This window comes from Pseudorasbora parva, chromosome 5 (genome assembly GCF_024679245.1).
Source record: "Pseudorasbora parva isolate DD20220531a chromosome 5, ASM2467924v1, whole genome shotgun sequence".
Classification (NCBI taxonomy): domain Eukaryota; kingdom Metazoa; phylum Chordata; class Actinopteri; order Cypriniformes; family Gobionidae; genus Pseudorasbora; species Pseudorasbora parva.
In genome coordinates, this window is record NC_090176.1 from 43683511 (window position 1) to 43702544 (window position 19034).

Genomic DNA, 19034 nt, shown 5'->3' on the forward strand with positions numbered 1-19034 from the left:
CTGATCACTTCTACATTTTTCAGTTGGCCGAATTGAATTTCTGTGAATTAAACTGCATCAATTCACTGAATATAAATTCGGCCAACTGAAAAATTTAGATGTGATCAGTCGCTAGAAAATTTTCAATTGGACAGTGTACATAAAGCAAGTTACATTTAAGGCATGAAGATTTAAGAGCCCGATCTCACAATAATGCATATAAATAGTACGAGTGTGCAATCTCTTGGAATGTATACGCCAAAATGAGTTTTGGCGTGCATACACGTTTTTTCGCGTGCGTATAACTTTGTGGCACTTTGTGGCGTATTACACGTACGAACTCCCCACCCCACCACCCTAATCCTACCCAAGAGCATGTCATATGCAAGCCATAAAGTGTGTATCATATGTACGCGAAAAACTGCACATAATTTTCACGCCAAAACTCATTTTGCCGTATTCATTCCACGAGATTTCACACTCGTACTATTGATACGCATTACCATGAGATCGTGTTGAGATTTAAATGTCATTTTTGGTGATCAACGATGAGTTTTAAAGTATAAAATGATTGACTACAGGGAGACTGGGAAACAAAATATCACCAAATAAAACATTTTCAGTAATCCACATATACAAAGAACCTCATTAACTCGAACACAACTGATTCTGTAATTCTATTGTGCGGTTCTGATTGTGTTCATCCCAATTGTAATTCAGATATAAAGCTAAATTTTTGCCAGTATGTGTTCTCTCTCTTTTTTTTTGAGGATGTGAGCTTAGTTTGTGCGTGTAATCCCCTGACACAAGCCAAATCCGCTTGTCTGTTAAGCTAAGCCCAGGAGAGCTTGCACAGTCGACACAATGGCCCAGACATATTGGTGCTAACTTCAAAAACGCCTCACAGACAGACAGACAGATAGGAACATGCAATACTAAAGCCAAAGCGAACACTGCCAGCCAGAAGTAACACTTCCAATGACGGCCCACAGCCACGTCAAAGAAGCTCTGCGTACGTGGCGGGACCGTACGGGTGATTGACGACAGACGTATCTCCACCTCTCCAGGGACTGTCTCTCGTTCCATGGGACCTGTTAACCATGATCTCCAAAGCTGGAGAGGCAGAGCCCGCGTGGGGGGTTTGTCTTCTCTCGGCCCCCATAACAACAGCCTGTGCACTCTAATTAAACAACAGATTACAGAGAACCACCGCACACTCCGCCATTGGGATGCACGGAAAAGAGAGAGAGAGACTTCCAAAGGGTGAAAAAATGAAACCATTGCCCCTGCACACATAACTCAGTGGAATTGAAAAGTAAATATGAATTCCATTTACATGTTATTATCATGTATATTTGTGCTCCGTTAAGTCCCGTGGTTCCTCAAGGCCTTACAGTTAGCGTACAGGGTAGAGAATCACTAGAAGCTCATGCATGAAGGAGAGAAAGAAACAGAGATAAATACCCATGATGATGTGCAAGGCTGCAGTCACGGCGTGTCTTATTCCATGCACAGAGCACGGCACCACGTCAGTAGAACCTATGGAAGGATAATTACGCATTTTAACCATTTTTAAGGAATACTTAGTGATCAAGCTACAAAAACACAATAAAACAACCTAAAGTTTTGTTCATATGACTTATGAACTTAATGGTCCTAAAAATGTGACACAAAACATCCTATATTCCAAGTCTAAAGCCCGATACGTAGCAATGACATACATTTTGTTTGTCACATGAAGTTCCAGAATCAAACACATGAGATAAACTTTATAGCACAAGGAGTTGTGGGCAATATTAGGGTGAATTTTACAAAAACTGTCAAGAAATGGTTATATTTCCCCCCGAAATCAAAATAAAAGAATGTTATATTATAAACAAATATTATCTTATATACAGAAATGCCTGAAAGTGATGTCTGGTCTATGAAAATGTACCCTTTCTCTTCTCTTCAGTTGTTGTTTGGAGTCAATTGTTTTATCATAATGCAATGAAAAGAGATAAGTGCGGACATATATATATATATATATATGTCATACAAAGAAATTGTGAGAGAAACTAGAGAGAACCAATTAAATATGATTATGTTAGAGTGCTTTTTCCTGTCCGCTTTTTGTTTTCTTATGCATTTCTATATTACCCTGTAGCTGCGGATTGCCTTTTTTAGCTAAATAACTTTGATTATTGCCTAAACCAAGTTTAGTGTTTTGTTCTTCTCTCATATTTAAAATATTAAAAAATATAAAACATTTTCCTCATATTTTGATGTAACTTGTGGGGTCATTAAAACAAATAAACTCCTGAGATCACTTTTGGCCACTACTAAATAATAATATTATATAAATATGTATTATATTATACTGAATGAGGTATTTCTGCATAATTGTCTTAATGTTTCTTAAAATGCAACATAAAATCTGCTATATTCCAAGTCTTCTGAATTCATGTGATAGCTTTGTGTGATTATCAGTGAATAATAACATCAATTTTGGTCTGTTATTGATAAGTCTTGATAAGTTATCATATGACTTCAGATGACCTTTTATGTTGCATTTTTAGAAACATTGAGACAATATTAATAATATTTACATGACAATAATGAGCCTCATGAGCTTGAGACATGGTAAGAAATACACTGTAAAAAATTATTTAGAAAAAAAGTTACCTGGTTGCCCTAAAATTTTGAGTTCATTGAAATTAAAATTGTGAGTTAATACAATGAACCTTTTTTGAGATTGGACAACCTTTATTAAAATAATATTAAAAGATTTTGTAAGCATATTGGGTAATTGTGTGTGTTTTATTTCTGATGATGCAGTGAAACCAAATTGTGCTATTTTCATGATTTATCAAATTTTTTATTTTGTTCAGATACAAAAATATTTTGAGTTTCTATTTATTAAACAAATTTCCTTCATTGTATCAACTCATTTTTTTTTATTTCAATATACTCAACATTTTAAGGCAACCAGGTTACTTACTTTTTTAAGTTAAACCAACAAAAACCAAAACAATTATTTTACAGTGTACTAGCCCACTTTTCCGCAGAATTTTTGTAGATTTGTAGATTGCAGTAGATTTGCATTTTGGGTGAATTGTTGTTTTAAATGGACTTGTGTATTTCATAAACTAACAGCTTTTCTATTTGGATCAGTTCTGTTCTCCGCACAGGTGATTTTGTGATAAAGCTTTTTCTCGTTAGACACACGCTGATGCTGATGCTATGAGACCATCTGAATGCGGTGGCATATGGTCCCATGATGTTTGCTATAGTGTGTATCCCTGCACAGACACTGTTTACTCTCAGTGAGTGATGAGATTCCATTAAGAAAGGCTACAGAAACGTGAAAAAATTTAGCTTTGCTTTATTATAGCAGATTCTCTCCCCTGCATATCAATGTTCTCAAGCACCTGCTGCAGAGGACAGAATGGGAACCTTTCCATTCAATTTATATTTGACCAATCACGGCTCACTTAAAGTCCTCAATAATCAATGCACTTTATATGCTCTAATTATGCAAAATTTGTCTTTCGTTAGAATGTTTCTTTTCAGTGCCTAACAATATTAAAACATGGATTTCATTTTTTTCTATTAAATGAGTGTCTATACTACACTAAAACTATGTACTTCAGGAAAGTGCATACTTATGAGTGTGTAGTGAAACAATATGCTACTGTTGTGACATACTGCAAAGCATTTTTGTAGACAAACTTAATAGAACAAAGTTGTGGAAAACATTCTTACAAAACTGTCAAGGAATGGTCCAATGGTTGAAAACAAATTTCTGAATTTAAATTTTTATGTGAGGAGGGGAAACTTGCATGGACCGTATCAGAATTTGATTTTACATAGAACATGCTCTTTGTGGGAGCATAAGCATAATTTTTTTTCTATTTGATTTACATTATTTAAAAACTGACAATTCAATGTTTATTTAGACATATGTCTCATGTTTGTGTGACAAGTATTTACTAAGTTACAGTTCATTATCTGACAAGTATCAGAATGGACTTCATTGAGAGAGAGGCATCATGTTTGCTTTCTTTATTTTGCAAAAAGCACAATATTTAGTTTTTATTGTGAGTATACACACATAAAAGTATAGCCTAGAAATCTAGACGCACCCTGGCGGCAGCAAATCTAATTTGCCGCGAGTGTCGTCTAGCAACTCTCAATACCCTTCTGAGCTGTAAACGCCAAACTCTAGTCGCGCCAATCACATCGTGTAGAGTCGGTGGGCGGGGCTTAATATAATGATGGCCGAGTTGCGCGTGCGCGTGCTTCTAGTAAACACAGAAACTGGCAAACGCCGGTCTTTCAAATCAGCTTTGACCGCGACTCTGGAAGACTTGGAGTTAAGCTTTTCTCTGAGAAAAGAACAAAGAACGGCACTGAAGTCATTCTTAAAAAGGGAAGATGTGTTCGGAGTTTTGCCAACCGGATACGTTGAATGTTTAATCTATCAACGAGCTCTGCTTCACCTTCATGTCTCTGGTTGGTTGTAGCGCTATCCAGTTGAATGCACGGTGTGCAGAGAGAGTTTGAAAGACAGCCGTTTATCCCGCCCCTCGGATTGAGCCCTGTCAATGGTGAGTTTCCAGACCAAACATCTTGATGTGGGTCTGGCTTGTCAGGCTAATAAAAGTAGACACTTCACAGATTATAATGAAGTATAACACTTGTCTGTATGGCCAAAATTGAAGAAGTATGTTGAGTCTCTCTTGCACTGATAAAAAAATAAAAAATAAAACAAAACCCGAAGTGGTATCACTGGCATGGGGTTAAACAGGGGTGTCCAAACTCGGTCCTGGGTGGCCACTGTCCTGCAGAGTTTAGCTCCATCTCCTCTCAACACACCTGACTGGAAGTTTCTAATGCCTAGTAAGACCATGATTAGCTGGTTCAGATTGGGTTTGGAGCTAAACTGTGCAAAACAGTCACTCCAATAGCAGGATTGGACACCCCTGCTTTAAAGTGATGGTTCGCCAAAAATTAAAATTCTGTCATTTACGCATTCAAGTTGTTCCAAACGTGTATGAATATCTTTCTTCTGCTGAACATGAGAGAAGATATTTTTGAAGTATATAAGTAACCAAACAGTTGGTGGTCCCTGTTGACTTAAATAGTGTGGGAAACATATTTGGTTACCCATATTGTTCCAAATATCTTCTCGTGTTCAGCAGGAACATCTTGAGGGTGAGTAAATGATGACAGCATTTTCATTTTTGGGTGAACTATCCCTTTAAATAGATTTGTGCATTTCATAAACAAGCAGCCTTTCTATTTGGATCAATTATATTTTCTGCACAGGTGATTTTGTTATAAAGCTTTTTCTCATTAGACATGCAGATGCTATAAGACCATCTGAATGCTGTGGCATGTGATTTTTTATTTTGTTTATTCAAAATAGAATTATTTTCTAAAGATTCACACATCAAAACATATCAGGCACCTTTGGAACACTATTTTCAATGTACTCTGCTTTAGAACACTCTAGCTCTTGTCTTGCACACCGTTTAGGACTAGTATGTGAGTTGTGATGCAGCGTTGATTTAAAAACAGCAGCAGCTTTGCCCATCTAATGAGTGAGGTGAAGTTAATCATTACAGGATGAGGACTTTGTTAAAGGGCATTAATTTAAGTTAATATCGCCTTGTGCCAATTAAGGCGGTTTACCTTGCTGGCAGCTTGCGAAGGGAGAACAGGTGTGTGTATTTGTACTGATTACTACCAGAGACAAACAGCAGAGAGAGGCTTGTCCTTGTCGGGTGAGTAGGCATTTCCTTTCATGCAGTTATCTGGCCAGTGTGTTTGCTCAGATCAACAGGGTATGAAAGCAAATATCTGTAAATGAGAACAGGACGGAGGTGTTGGATGAAACCTTCCCTCCCTTTCTGATGATGGAGACGGCCAGGCCTACAGTGCTGGACACGCACTCACACTCCAACTGAATTTGGCTGCAAGTAAATGTGCCTCTTCCCACCTACCAGGTCACTGGTAACGTAGCCCTCCCTCACACACACACACACACACATCCATGATGCTTCCTGGCCTCTCTGGGAGTTTCCATATGTTGTGATGATTTCAACACAAAAGCTCAGTAAAGGTAACAGCGTCTGGTGGACTGAGTTCCAAAACCCAGAGATCTGCCTTACTGTAGCTCCTATGACCATTTTAATTATTTTGTTTACTCGAGTACTTGACAGATTATTCAGATGAGTACATACTTTTCTTTTCTGCCATTGCATCTTGATGGTGAATGTTATTTTACCAAGTGCAACCTGTTCCTTGAACAACATTCCAATCAACCAATCGGATTTGAGGAACACGTTTAGGGTTAAAAGCAGGGTTAGGTGCGTCTACATCTGTGTTATTCATCTATCATTTCCCTCTGGTTTTAGGGATAAGTTATGGGTAAGGTTAGGTTTAGGGCTGGAATAGGATGGGGTTAGGACTGAATTTTTGGACAGGGATGTTCCAGGATCAACAAAATATGGCTGGCAAAATCACGGTGACCGCATCTTGACATGTCCTGTTAAAAGCTAAAGTCAAACCATGTTTTATTATGGAGACTCATTGGAAAACTCAGTAAAACTGCTCAGAAAGCAAGTAAACCTGAGATATATTACAAATATATTATCCAATATTAAATGAATGAAGTTCTTATAATCGAGTTACATGTTCCATGTCATTTTCATGATGGTTAAGCAAATTTTTGCTGCCTCTAATTTAAAATAAAATGTGTCAATCATTTTATTACAGCATCTGTAATAATAAAAGTAAGAACTAGACTTTCCCCATTGCAGTAATAATATTGAGATCATATTTATTGTATTGTGGTAATGATGATTTTGGGTATATTAATTTGGATTTTAATTTGAAATACAATCCACCCCCAAATATATATATATTTTAAATTATGTAAATGTTATATATATAATATTGTATATTTGTTATTCTTAATTTACTATATGCTGTGTAAATAAGAAAAAAAAGCACGGTAATGAACATTACATTATGGTAATTATTTTGCGCTTGAATGGATTTTAATAACATTTCTGAGAGATTTCTCTCACCCTGTTCGCCATCTTTTTTCAGTTTATTGCAATGCATTATGGGTTTGCCTTCTCAGCAAAGTATGTATGTGATGATGCTTTAGAATTTGGGCTAAAGAACTTACAGTATCTTTCCTTTTGAAACTTGTCAGGAGTGTGCATTTGATGCCTTAAAATACTGTCTACGTAGGCAGCTTGCTAGATTTTGGAAAGGAGCCGACTCGCTCCCTGTCGTTAACGGCAAGCTGTGGCTTTGCTGTGTTATAGCAAAGTGAGTCCTACAGGGATAGATTCTGGTGCAAGCCTTGTGAGAAACTGTAATATAAGGAGTGCTTGGTGTACCGCCAATTAAAAGAAATATAATGAATGCGTTTACTTAACAGTCTCAGTGAGTGTGATATTAAAATCTCATTATCTGAATGCTAAAATTACCATTTATTGCACAGATCTGGTAAAGCCCACTTGAGGTTCTGAAGTGTTGCCGTTCAACGTTGTACGCACGTCAGACAATGGCAAAATTTCTCACATTAGTCGTTTTGTTCTTTTGTTGTTCGGCGGTGTCTGTATAGTGCGGTAACTCTATATTTCAAGCGTGCATCTGCCTTTCCCGCAAGGCTCAGAGCAACAGCCTGTGCCAACATCATCGGGACTTCCATATATTACCCATCTCCATTCCAGAACCTGGTGACGAATGGTGCTAGCGCCCAGATATTAGAGTGGGGGGCGAATAGGAAGGAAGGGGGCTCTGAAAGAGCGAGAGAGGGAGAAAAAAAATTGTCCTTGGAAGTGCGAGCACTTCTGCAGAACAATTAACTTAATTAAGCAGACAGCATGAATATTCATAAGGCAGTTAATGTCTCCCTCATCCAGGCAGATGAATGTGATGCAATGAGTCGCTAGTCAAGCATGTCTAAGAGTCTCGTGGAAGCTGCACCAACATTTTGGTTCTTTGCCTGGAATATCAAAGAAATTAACAGTCCCCCTGAAACCCTTAAAAGCAGGCAAATTAATTAGAAGCCTGCAATTTATATGCTATACGTACCGAGGTGTATATACTTTGGTGCATAGAGAAAGCCTTTAATTGGGCAGGGCAATGTTTATCCTGCATCATGTAAATAAGGTATTTGAAACACTCTTTGTAATTAGCTTTATCTTTGGAAAAACTTGACTGTTTGTTCAACTTGAGTGTACTATGAATATTGACAGAAAAGAAGTATAAAAATGACGGATCGGCGTTAAAGAAACTAGTCTGTTTTCCAGCTAAGATAATTAGACGTCAATGTAGCTGCGTCGCGAATGCATTTCATGTATATTTTATTGGTAATTACTTGCAGTAAATCACAGCAGTTGATGCAATACATGAGTGTTTTTGCAAAGCTGTAACAAAGAGAGTGATTTGACTCCATTCCCTTCGTCCCTAAGGATTGACCTGGGCCTGATGTCACACATCCAAACCTGTGCAGGAAAACGGCAAAGGCGGGGGGTCGTTTCTTTTCCCCTCCACATTTGTGACAGGAAACTGTTTACAAATACTCCCGTGGGATTCGGCACTAATGAAGAGAAACCATGACCCCGGTACGGTCAGTTTGCAGCGGGTGTGGAGTTGGAGGGCTTCCATTGCTCCTAACAACAGCACTCCATTTTGCTGTGCCCGAAATGACAAGTGAAGGTCAAACTCTTGGACGAAAAAGTAGGGGCCGCTACCGAACCAATCTACCCTGCCCTCCCCTCCTCTTTCCACCCAGGTTTGGCAGCTCTTTGGGGTTGGTTCATGCCACAATCCCGCAAAAAAGAGAGGAAAATATCTGAGCTTAGTCAGTCCTGGACAATACGCAGGGCTCTAGGCCGCGGATCCAAGGCCAATGGAGCCTGTTTCAAAGGCAAATCGAGGATGCTCCATTTCAGACACTCTTGAAGGCAATTAACTCAGTGTGCGAGTGGGCCATTCAGAGGCCTGACTGTGATTAAATCAATTTGATAATGATACACTCGCTTGCTGCTGTTATGAGCTGCCTGTTTGTTTTCGCTAGAGGAGTTTCAAAACACAATCAAACTAAATCATTCTGACAGCACAGAAACTAGAGACCGAAATTACTACAGGGTCTGAGTTTTAATTGGCAGCCCGCCTCTGATTGTTTTAGTGCAGGAATGAAACATAAAAAGTCACACGGTTTACCCACATGACTGTTGCTATACATTATTTTACTACTAGTCACGTTTTGACGTGCTGTGGTTATCAATTATAAGTTTAATTTCAGTTTCTTCACTTAAATACCTCATGGAGTCAACTGTTTTGTGGGTTTTAGTCCATGTCTGCTTCGTCTGCATAATTAATATATAATATAATGTGCTTTCAAAGTTATTATATAATATTAAATTTAAAAACTATGTTATGTATATTTTTACTATTGTGTGTCTTATATTAGGGATGCAACAATACAGTTAGTTCACGGTTCAATACATACCTCAGTTTTTAACCACGGTTTTAGGTTCGGTTTGGTTTTTGCTATTCTATTCTTAGTTAAGGTTAAGGAGAAAATGTTTTTATTGCAATACTCTTTCTTTATTTTACTTTAAAAGACTTGGAAACCCTTACTTGAACTTAACTTTACTTTAAAAAACCTTGTAGACATTCCCAGAGTATTGTATAATATACAATAAATATAAAGATTTACAGTGGCAGCTCAGAGATATATACAGTAGCATTTAAGTATGAAACTGAATGAATAAATGTAGGCTAAAATGAAAACTACATAGTATTCAATATACAACATTGATTAAAAGCTACTGTATTAAAGATCTTGTTTTTTATTAAAGGGGGGGTGAAATGCTGTTTCATGCATACTGAGCTTTTTACACCTTTAAAGACTTGGATTCCCATCCTAAACATAGACAAAGTTTCAAAAACTAATGTTGGACGTTTGATGGAGTATTTCTGTGTTAAAAATACTCCTTCCGGTTTCTCACAAGTTTCGGCGAGTTTTTTTCGAGTATGGGTCGACTTGACGTTAAATAGAGCGGAAGGTCCTTGTATGGGCCGTACGGGTGCTTCTCCCGGAAGGGTGCGCGCGCGCGTAACTAGAGGGAGAGAGAGGAAATGCACGCCGTAAACAGTCTCTCAGGTGCAGATCCTGTCCTCCGTGAACACTTATGACGCGCCGCGCTCCACTTTATTCCTATGGGTGACGTCGAGCGACTTCAACGCTTCAGCACAGCATTCCGGGAAGGCAGCGCTGCATTTGAACCGATTTGAACGCAGAAATGACGGGAAGCTTCAAGGCATCGCTTCAGTCGCGTCGCAAAGTGGATTTCCACGGTCACTGCTGTCACAGGACTTCACCAAATCATACCAAAGAAGTGTGTTTTTGACAGAGCGGTCCCAGCGATAAAGGTTCGGTCCTGCTTTGGAAGCAGCCGGTGAGTAAATCAACTTCAAATGTCTCTGCTATTGGCTACTGTCGCATGAGTAAACATCAGTAAACGATACGATCGCGTGCTTCGTCATTCAAATGCGCTAACGGTTACTCCATTGTTGTTCTGTATAACACTAGTCTGACTCTGACGTGCAAAACCGTTTTGCTTGCTACCTCTAAGCTCTAGTCACATACAATAGTCCATAAACCGAATCATGTCCTCATAAACTGCGCGTAAAGACACACAAAGGCCCCTAAATAAAGTACATACCACAGAGACGGACATCCTGATGTTGCCGTTTCTCCTGTTCAATTTATTTCAGCCTCAGATTTGATTGTGGATCATTATCTGTATTAGCTGAGATAGATGGGTTTCTCTACGCTTGAGGACATCACCGCTTTGTGCACATTCGTCATTCTTTAGCTCTGCCCACACGATACGCCTCCAGCCGCTCGGTTTTTTCCGGAAAGACTCGGTACAGCCCATATTTCTTTTATAAATATGATAAAACTAAAGACTTTTCGGAGATATGAAGGATGCAATACTACTCTATAGGTACTCAAGAATGACATGAGATTGACTGAAACTGAGTGTTTCACCCCCCCTTAACATAATTTCAGAGGTGAACTGTCCCTTTAAAGACAAGTGTTCACTAGGGTGTGCTGCTGTCAATGAAAGACAGATTTTACTTACACTTTAGACATAACCGACTGTGTTTATATATGTTAACCGACTGTGTTTATATATGTTAACCTTGTGTGTATTTGTATTAGCGCAGTAAGACGGCTCAGTCCAGTAATAATGTGTGTTTGACAGGCTTTTAGTGTGCGCACTCAATGCAAACTGTGCATTGGGACGCGAATGAAATGTTTAACCGGCAAGGCCTTATAATGCAACTAAACACCCCTTAACTTTAGTGCATGTGATTGGTAAATATAAAGTAAAGTATAATATATCTAATTGATATATAATCAAATCTGTAATTAAAACGTATAGATCTCTCTTAACATATCTCAGGCTTTTTCCAGATGATGTCATCACAAATATGACTCTTCAACCCCTCCCCTCAAACCATCTGCAAAAATTGTAGTATGCAACACCAATTTACCAACACATTTATTTAAATACATAAATAGCTTGAAAGCAATTTCACTTGCAAAATGTGTTGTTCTTCTGTGTGAAACAAAATATTCAACAAGAATAACCTTTGAGAAATGAATTTATTGTTTTGTGAGAAGTGGGTGTTGCATTCTAGAATGGAGCCAGGTGGTTTAATGGGAGGGGTTAAAGAGTTATATGTGTGACACTATCCGGAAAAAGAAGTTTACATTGATCTGCATGGGATGAATTGTGCACAGTAAGACCAGAAAAATGTATGATAGTGAATTGGGTCAAATAAATTGGGTCAATTTTGAATTCATGTTGACTCAGCGAGGACTGAGCGTTCATTCGCATACTCTCCTGAGAGGAGCCGGACATTTTGGGCTGTACTGGGGACAGCTGCAGGAGAAAGAGATACACCACCCCTGATCCTCACCTGCTGGTATTATGCCGAGAGGAAGTGCTGCTTGGACAGGCGTGAAGATAGAATCTGTGTCCCTCCCAGCGTCCATCTGGGCTCGGAGAAGCAACCCGTGGGCCACCTCAGCCACAGAGCCATCTCCCCCAACACATACCACACTAGAGAGAAGGCAAACGGATGGGCAGTGAGTCATGTGACACAAAGTCATGGCCAAGGGCTGGCTAACACACATGTAACAATTAGGCTGTTGCTCACTCATGTGGATAAATGTAAATCCATATGGAAGAGAATTTGATTGAATATACAGATTACACATGGCATAGTTATCCCTTAAATATGATTAAAAATTCCTACTAAGTCTTTATTAGAGGAATCCATTTCAATTAATGGAAATCATAATTCCCATTACGTCGTATTGAACAATAGATTAAACCATGGAAGTGTCGAGAGGGAGGCATTCTAATTGGGAAATGTCCTTTTTTTTCAAGAATAGCGGAAAATCTGTCAGATCTCTGCAGCAAAGTAAATCATTAAAAATGGCTGAGCCCACTAATCTGCTTTAAGCACATTACTAATAAATGAACACAGCCTAGTAAAGCTGATTACATTTAATTCAGAAATGCCCTTTAGCAATACTGTACAATCTCACAAATAGACTTGTTTAGCAGACACGGCCAGCACTAATAGGCAAGTAGTCATGCCACTCACAAAATGAGTTCTGTGACCTTGCAGTCGCAGGTGTTTGGGATAAATCTGCCAGCAATATTTTGATCTGCCATATATGCTGCGCCTTGAAGGACGCTGCGAATCTACCAAATCAGGAGAGTAAATATTAAGCGATACATCAAAGCTCACCTATTCACCTGTGGGTTATTTTATGAAGGGGTGGGTGGGACTAACCGTGTTAAAGCAGTTTATGCTTTTCACAGGTGTCAGAGACTGTGCCTTATCTTCATCTGTAGAGGTTAAAGCTTCAACGGAGAGGCCTCACCAAACACAGTGTGCTGAGACAATGCAGAGCTTTATGGGATGACGGATGGGGTCGAGATGAACAAGGCCTATTCCACATTAACCAAGGTTCAGTGCTAAAGTTAACATGTTGAGTGTAGGGCAGTCAACTGATTAAAAATGCTAACCAGATTAATTGCATGATATACTGATTAATTCAATAAAATTAATGGCATATCAATATTTAAGAGAAGCCCCCAAATGAAGATAATTAAAATATATTTTTGATTAAAAATATATATAGAAAAACTAGCTTTAGTTTTATTTTCTTATATATCATACAGGGTTGCCAACTTTTAAGTTCACGTTGGAGTGAGATTTTTTTTGGGGCCGGGGGGGGGGGGGGGGGGGGGGTTGCGTAATGCTTTTGATCTTGATTCAGTATCAGTTTATATCTAGTATATATACTATACATAATAAGAAAAAAATATGTTTGTTTTAGCACTATTTAAACATTTCTTGGGTCAAATTATATGTGCCATTCCTTAATATTCACTTGTGAGTGCTTATATAAGTATCATTATTCATTAAAAATATTAGGATGCAAGTTATTCAAGTTTTGAAATTTCACATTTAAAGAAATCTAGTGTTTGATCATCATATCTAAATATTTATTAGAATGCAAAGACTGCAATACTTTTTTGAGCAACTAGATTAGATACATGGATATTTATTAAAGAGCCATAAGGCACCTACTGGTTAATGGCATTACAAATAAACATTTTTTTATTTTTTTTGCCACAAAATGACTATTTGTCCTCTTTGAATTGGAATTCTCTATTTTAACATTAATTACTAAACATATTGTAATATAAATATTAGAAGAAATATATACAAATATTCGAAGAAAAATATTTTAAGTGGTCATTTATTGACAATAATTGTTGCACAAATAGTATTTAGTACCAAAAGATCTCCTCAAAATATTCAATAAATATAATTTAATGAGTATGAGTGTGACCAATTAGTAAGGAATACCTGAGGGCTAAATACAAGAATAACATTAATGTTAACAATGTTGCATCTCTATCATTCTCCATAATAAAACGATCCTGTAAATATGGCTGACTTAATAATCAATACACTCTAACACTATGCTGTACTGTTTACCAAAACTTGCAGCAAACATCTATATGGTGAAACTGTTGTGTATCCGCTTAAGCCATTTAAATTCATTGGCACAGCGCTAGAAGTATTGAGCGCTCATGGGCCACGTGACCAGCGCACGCCGCAGGGAGACGAGAGCATGCAACTCCACTTTTCAACGCCTCTGGCTTTAACATTATGCCCCATTAGCGCCAAAACGCTATTTATTGTTTGAATTTCATTAAAACACATTTAAAAAAATTAAAGCTTATAGCTTTGTTTAATATCAAAAGCAGGTTTGGCAATTTGGCGTGAGATTGAGTTGGGCGGAGTGAGAGCGTGAGACAGACAGAGCCTGAAAGCGTGAGAATCACGCCAGATGCGTGAGAGTTGGCAACCCTGATCATATGAGCATCATTAGCCAACAGTAATCTCTTTTTTTTTTTTTTTTTTTTTCTGTCAAAGGCAGACTTTGCATTGATTCTGAGATTTCTTTAACTTATTTGACTATTCACGGATGTGTCTTTGTCATGTTGAGAGTCTCTCGTTTTAAGGTGCTGTGTCAAGATAAAACTAGTTAGTCACTTTGAAAATGTTTAGACTTGCATATTTGACTTTAAAAAAGTGAAAGCGTCAATTATTATTCAGCTCTTTATGCTATTCACTATCAAAGCTTTTTTCCACCATGGAAACGGTTTTAAAAGATAATTGCAATTTTTTTAATCTTGACCACTTTTTCTTTTTTCTTTCTCTTTTTATTTTTGTTATATTATATATTTTATAATAAAAATCTAGTCATAAAGTCAGAATCGCAACTTATAAAGTCCAGTTCTGAAAAGAGTTTATATCTCACACTTCTGTCTTTATAACTCACAATTGCGTGTTATAGTCAGACTTGCAAGATATAAACTTTAAATACATGCAATTGCGACTTTATATCAGTTCTGACTTTATAACTTGAAATTCCGAGTTTATAGCACGGGAATACTGATTTTAAAAAAAAGAAGTCTGAATTGTGAGTTACTTTTTTATTTCTTATTTTTTGGCAGAAACAAGCTTCCATAATTTAGTCAGCGATCATGATTAATTAAATGTGATAAAAGCACTTTTTTAAATGTGTTGCTTTTTTGCGATTTGACAATATTACTAACGTTAAATTGTGTACAACTTTTTTTCTGATAAATGCTGAACCTCTTCTCCATGATGGTATAATGTAAGTCTATACAACTATTTTCTTTCAGCTAACAATTCTCAAACTTTATGGTTAAAAAAGACAATTTTTTCTAAATGTGACATTGTCTGAAATACTATATATAGTACTGATATACTATATATAATAGTATATCAGACAAGCAAACCATGTTTGAGGAAAAGTGTAACCTTTTGAATTTAAAATTCCTGCAAGGCAAAAATAGCTCTACAACTCTGAAGGAGAGAGAGTCTCTGTGAGCTGACGGTGAGGGAAAAGTAACGCACTACTTCCATACATGTAACGTTCCCTAATGTGTCACGTCAGTCTCATTGTGTGGCACTTATCTCACTTCCCATCTATCAGCAGTCAATGTGGTGGCAGTAAAAACTGCACAAATAAGGTCTTTCCATTCAGGGTGCTGATAATTAACATAAATGTGTGAGGGGAATAATTGCATCCATCGCTGATGTGCCATCACTTTAACGTCTATTGTGTGTGGCACAGCGCGTGACTTCACGTGAGACGTAACTGAAATAGCACCGTTCCATTTAAACCTGAGGAAGCATCAGTTCCCGAAGTAATTAATGAGTTATGATCTATTAATGAAAAAAATGTGTGATTAGTATTACCTTTGCGGAATTAATTCTGCAGAAGTTAATTAATCGAGTTCAGAGGAATGAGGACAGAGGACTGAGTTTAGAGCGCTTTAACACGTTTCCTCAACAGGAAAAAAAGAAGAAAGAGAATTTTGAATGCAAGTCTTTCTTCTTCTGCTTTCGCTGAGGTGTTAAAGATGGTGTGTTTTAACATTTTCTTATGAACACCCTATGGGTTGTTCTTGACAAGTTGTCAGCTATTTAATATAAAATCAGCATTAGTAGCATTATTATTACCAAGTGTGTGTGAATACTATAAATATATTTAAATTTATACAGTTTTTTTATTTTTTATTTACATGTTTTGGTTCATACAACTTTTTTGTGTTCTACAGGACAAAAGTCATAGTTCACTTATGGTTTGGAGAAAAATGACCATTTAAATTTGGGGTCAAAATTATCTCTGTGAAGACCACTTTCCATGAATCTATTGTGCGATTTAAATCGTATCCCATGAGGCTGTAACAATAGTACTGACACAAATTCCCTGCTTGAAGATTATCCTGTTTAGTAAAACAGAAAGTGATCTTTTTTTTTTTTGTCTTTTTTTTTGTGTGTCTTTTTCACCCGCCGGGTTAAGTAGCTTAGATATCCTCAGTGATTTGTCATGCAGACAGAAAATTAAATTTCAACAAAATCATCAGAGCATCTTTTCTATAATCCTCGATAAAGAATCAGCTTTATGAAAATTGGAATGCACAGACAGACCATGACTGATGCTGAGATTCCACACAGATATTATCCTCAGCGTTAAGTCTTGAGTCTCACTGCTGCGCTGTACAGGAGCTAGAAAAATCTATTATATATAATGACATCTATGTATTACCTTAAGTGCAAACATATGATGCATGATGCCACAGGGTCTTTCATCGCAGTGTTGAGGAGCAACTTAAGCAGTAATGCTACACATTTAAAAGTGATGTCTCATTTATTTATTTTATTTATGAATTCATTTTTGTGATAATAGAGGCATGTCAATTGCACACTTAAACTTAAAATGCCTTTTTAGAAGTATTACAGAGTTTTATAGTGCTTTTAATAATATTAGGTTGTCATCACTCTTGCACATTGTTCTATGAGTAAATCTTTTTTTTAACAACCCCAAAATTGTAGTAATACTGTAGTGGGAAATTGAAAAATGCTTTAAATATCCATGTGGTAAAACTGTTTGATAAGGTGCTTTCATGCCGTAATTACCGCAACGATTCTGAAATGGGAAAAAAGCCTTCACGTGTTTGTAGAAATTGTAATTACAACTCATCATTTTCTGAGAGCTACGACTTGTAGCACCTGACCACTGCAGAATCTGGGTGTTTTCACACCTGTAGTCCAGTTCTTTTGGTCCAGACCAAAAAAGAAAATCATACATTTAGTCCTGGTTCGTTTAAAGTTTGCACTGTAATATTTTTTTTACTCCCTACCTAAAGATAAAACAATGGCTTTTATGGCATATTTTGTGATGAAACCTGCCAAGGGCTAAATGCGCTTGCTGTATGTGCGTACATATGATGAAGCTGACAACTCGTGAAGCGCTTATAAAATGTGTAAAGGTGTCAAAACAAAGGCAGGAATCCTTCCGTCACACACAAATGGAGATCTACTGCAAGGAGACACTGTTCTGATGCCTGTAACGATCTGTGATGGGCAAATTCACAGATAGGATGAGAAAAAACGGGTGTTCTTGAGAATTGTGCCATTTTTAGGGACGCATCTTGTGACATCATGTCCTGTTTTTGTTTTTTTGTGTTCATATTTCAGTCGAACCGCACCAGAGTGTGTTTGAAAGCGGACCGAGACCCATCTTTTCAGCATCTTGAACCAGGGTTCAGATGCCATCGTTCACACTCATTCAAATGAACCGAGTTTGTTTTAATTCAACCAAACCTGCCAAGTGTGAACATGCCCTTAAATGTGTTTGACTTTGCAGACCGATGACATCAAAGTATCATGAGTGTGATTCCCACTTTGTATTTTCACATTGCTCCATGTTTCTTCATGGCTCTCGCACATAAATAATGTAAAGTGGTCCTGCACTCATATCATCAGTGAATATATTGTAATATTGCCCAGCCCTTGGCCTCACAGTAGACCTTCACACTTTGAAATCGTCCTATCAGATCGAGTGATCCTGATCCCTGTAATTTTATGTTAAAGATGTCATGAACTGGTTTAAAAAAAATGATACTGTTATCTGAGGTCAACTAATGACGTTTGTGTTTTTTACATTGAAAAACATCATGCCTAATAAGTAATAGGCTATTTTCTACACTGGTTTTGGTGCTCTCTTCTGAACGCTCGGTTTTGATGGACGTGCCGCACTGGAGACTTGGAAGTAAATGCCTACATACATATTGTGCCTTTAATAAAAACTATAATATAGTACCAATGATACTAATATACCACTGGACTGTCTGAACAAATGCTAAATGTGCTGAATTATAAGATCAGCAAAAGTTGTCATCAACCTCATATCTTGTGAAGCCGATAGCTTTTAGTCTTTGTGTGGATAAGCTCTGCATATTTAATGAGCTTCAGCTCCCTTGTCATTTCAGTTCACATGAGGGAGGGATTGTTTTGAAAGTGGCAAGCGGAATGATTCTTTCGATCACAGGACTCGTAAACGTCTTTATCAAACAAACACAATGATTTATTTATCATCCAACCATAATTAATTGGAATATTATTTTTGTATTACTTGGCTCGCCTGATCAGAGGATATAAATGGAACCACAAGCAAACACACGCATCTAGAAATGAATATTATTTCACTATTTGAGATTCACCGGCTTGCTGACTGGCATACGTTTCGGTAGCCCGTCTGGAAAACACATTACTATTACATATAAAACAGAGGTTTTACTCACATAAGTGTGTTGCACCATTCCTGTTGGATCCAATATAGAAGCCACAGCATTGTGTCTGCAAATCCAGCTCGACCTGAGACTTGTTTACAACTGATTCCGCAGTTAAATGAAGAGAACACACATACATGTCTTCCCCACATGAGGGGGGGATATACTTCATATACTTCATTTAAAAATATATGAAATATCACACATTCCTAATATTAGGATCCAAATGAAGCTTATGCAGCAACTGTATTCTTCCACAAGCAGGAATAG

The 19034-nt window shown here is 37.5% G+C and overlaps 1 protein-coding gene across 1 annotated transcript in view; it reads right to left on the reverse strand.

Moving 5' to 3' along the window:
- The window catches only part of cerkl (ceramide kinase-like), an 86770-nt gene that overhangs the window by 20461 nt on the left and 47275 nt on the right, over nt 1-19034 (reverse strand). Inside the window, exons 5-6 of the mRNA XM_067445107.1 lie at nt 11986-12128; nt 1444-1518 (exon numbers count right to left, since the gene is read on the reverse strand). Of these exons, the coding sequence (XP_067301208.1) occupies nt 1444-1518; nt 11986-12128 (218 nt within the window). The remainder of the gene's footprint in view (nt 1-1443; nt 1519-11985; nt 12129-19034) is intronic.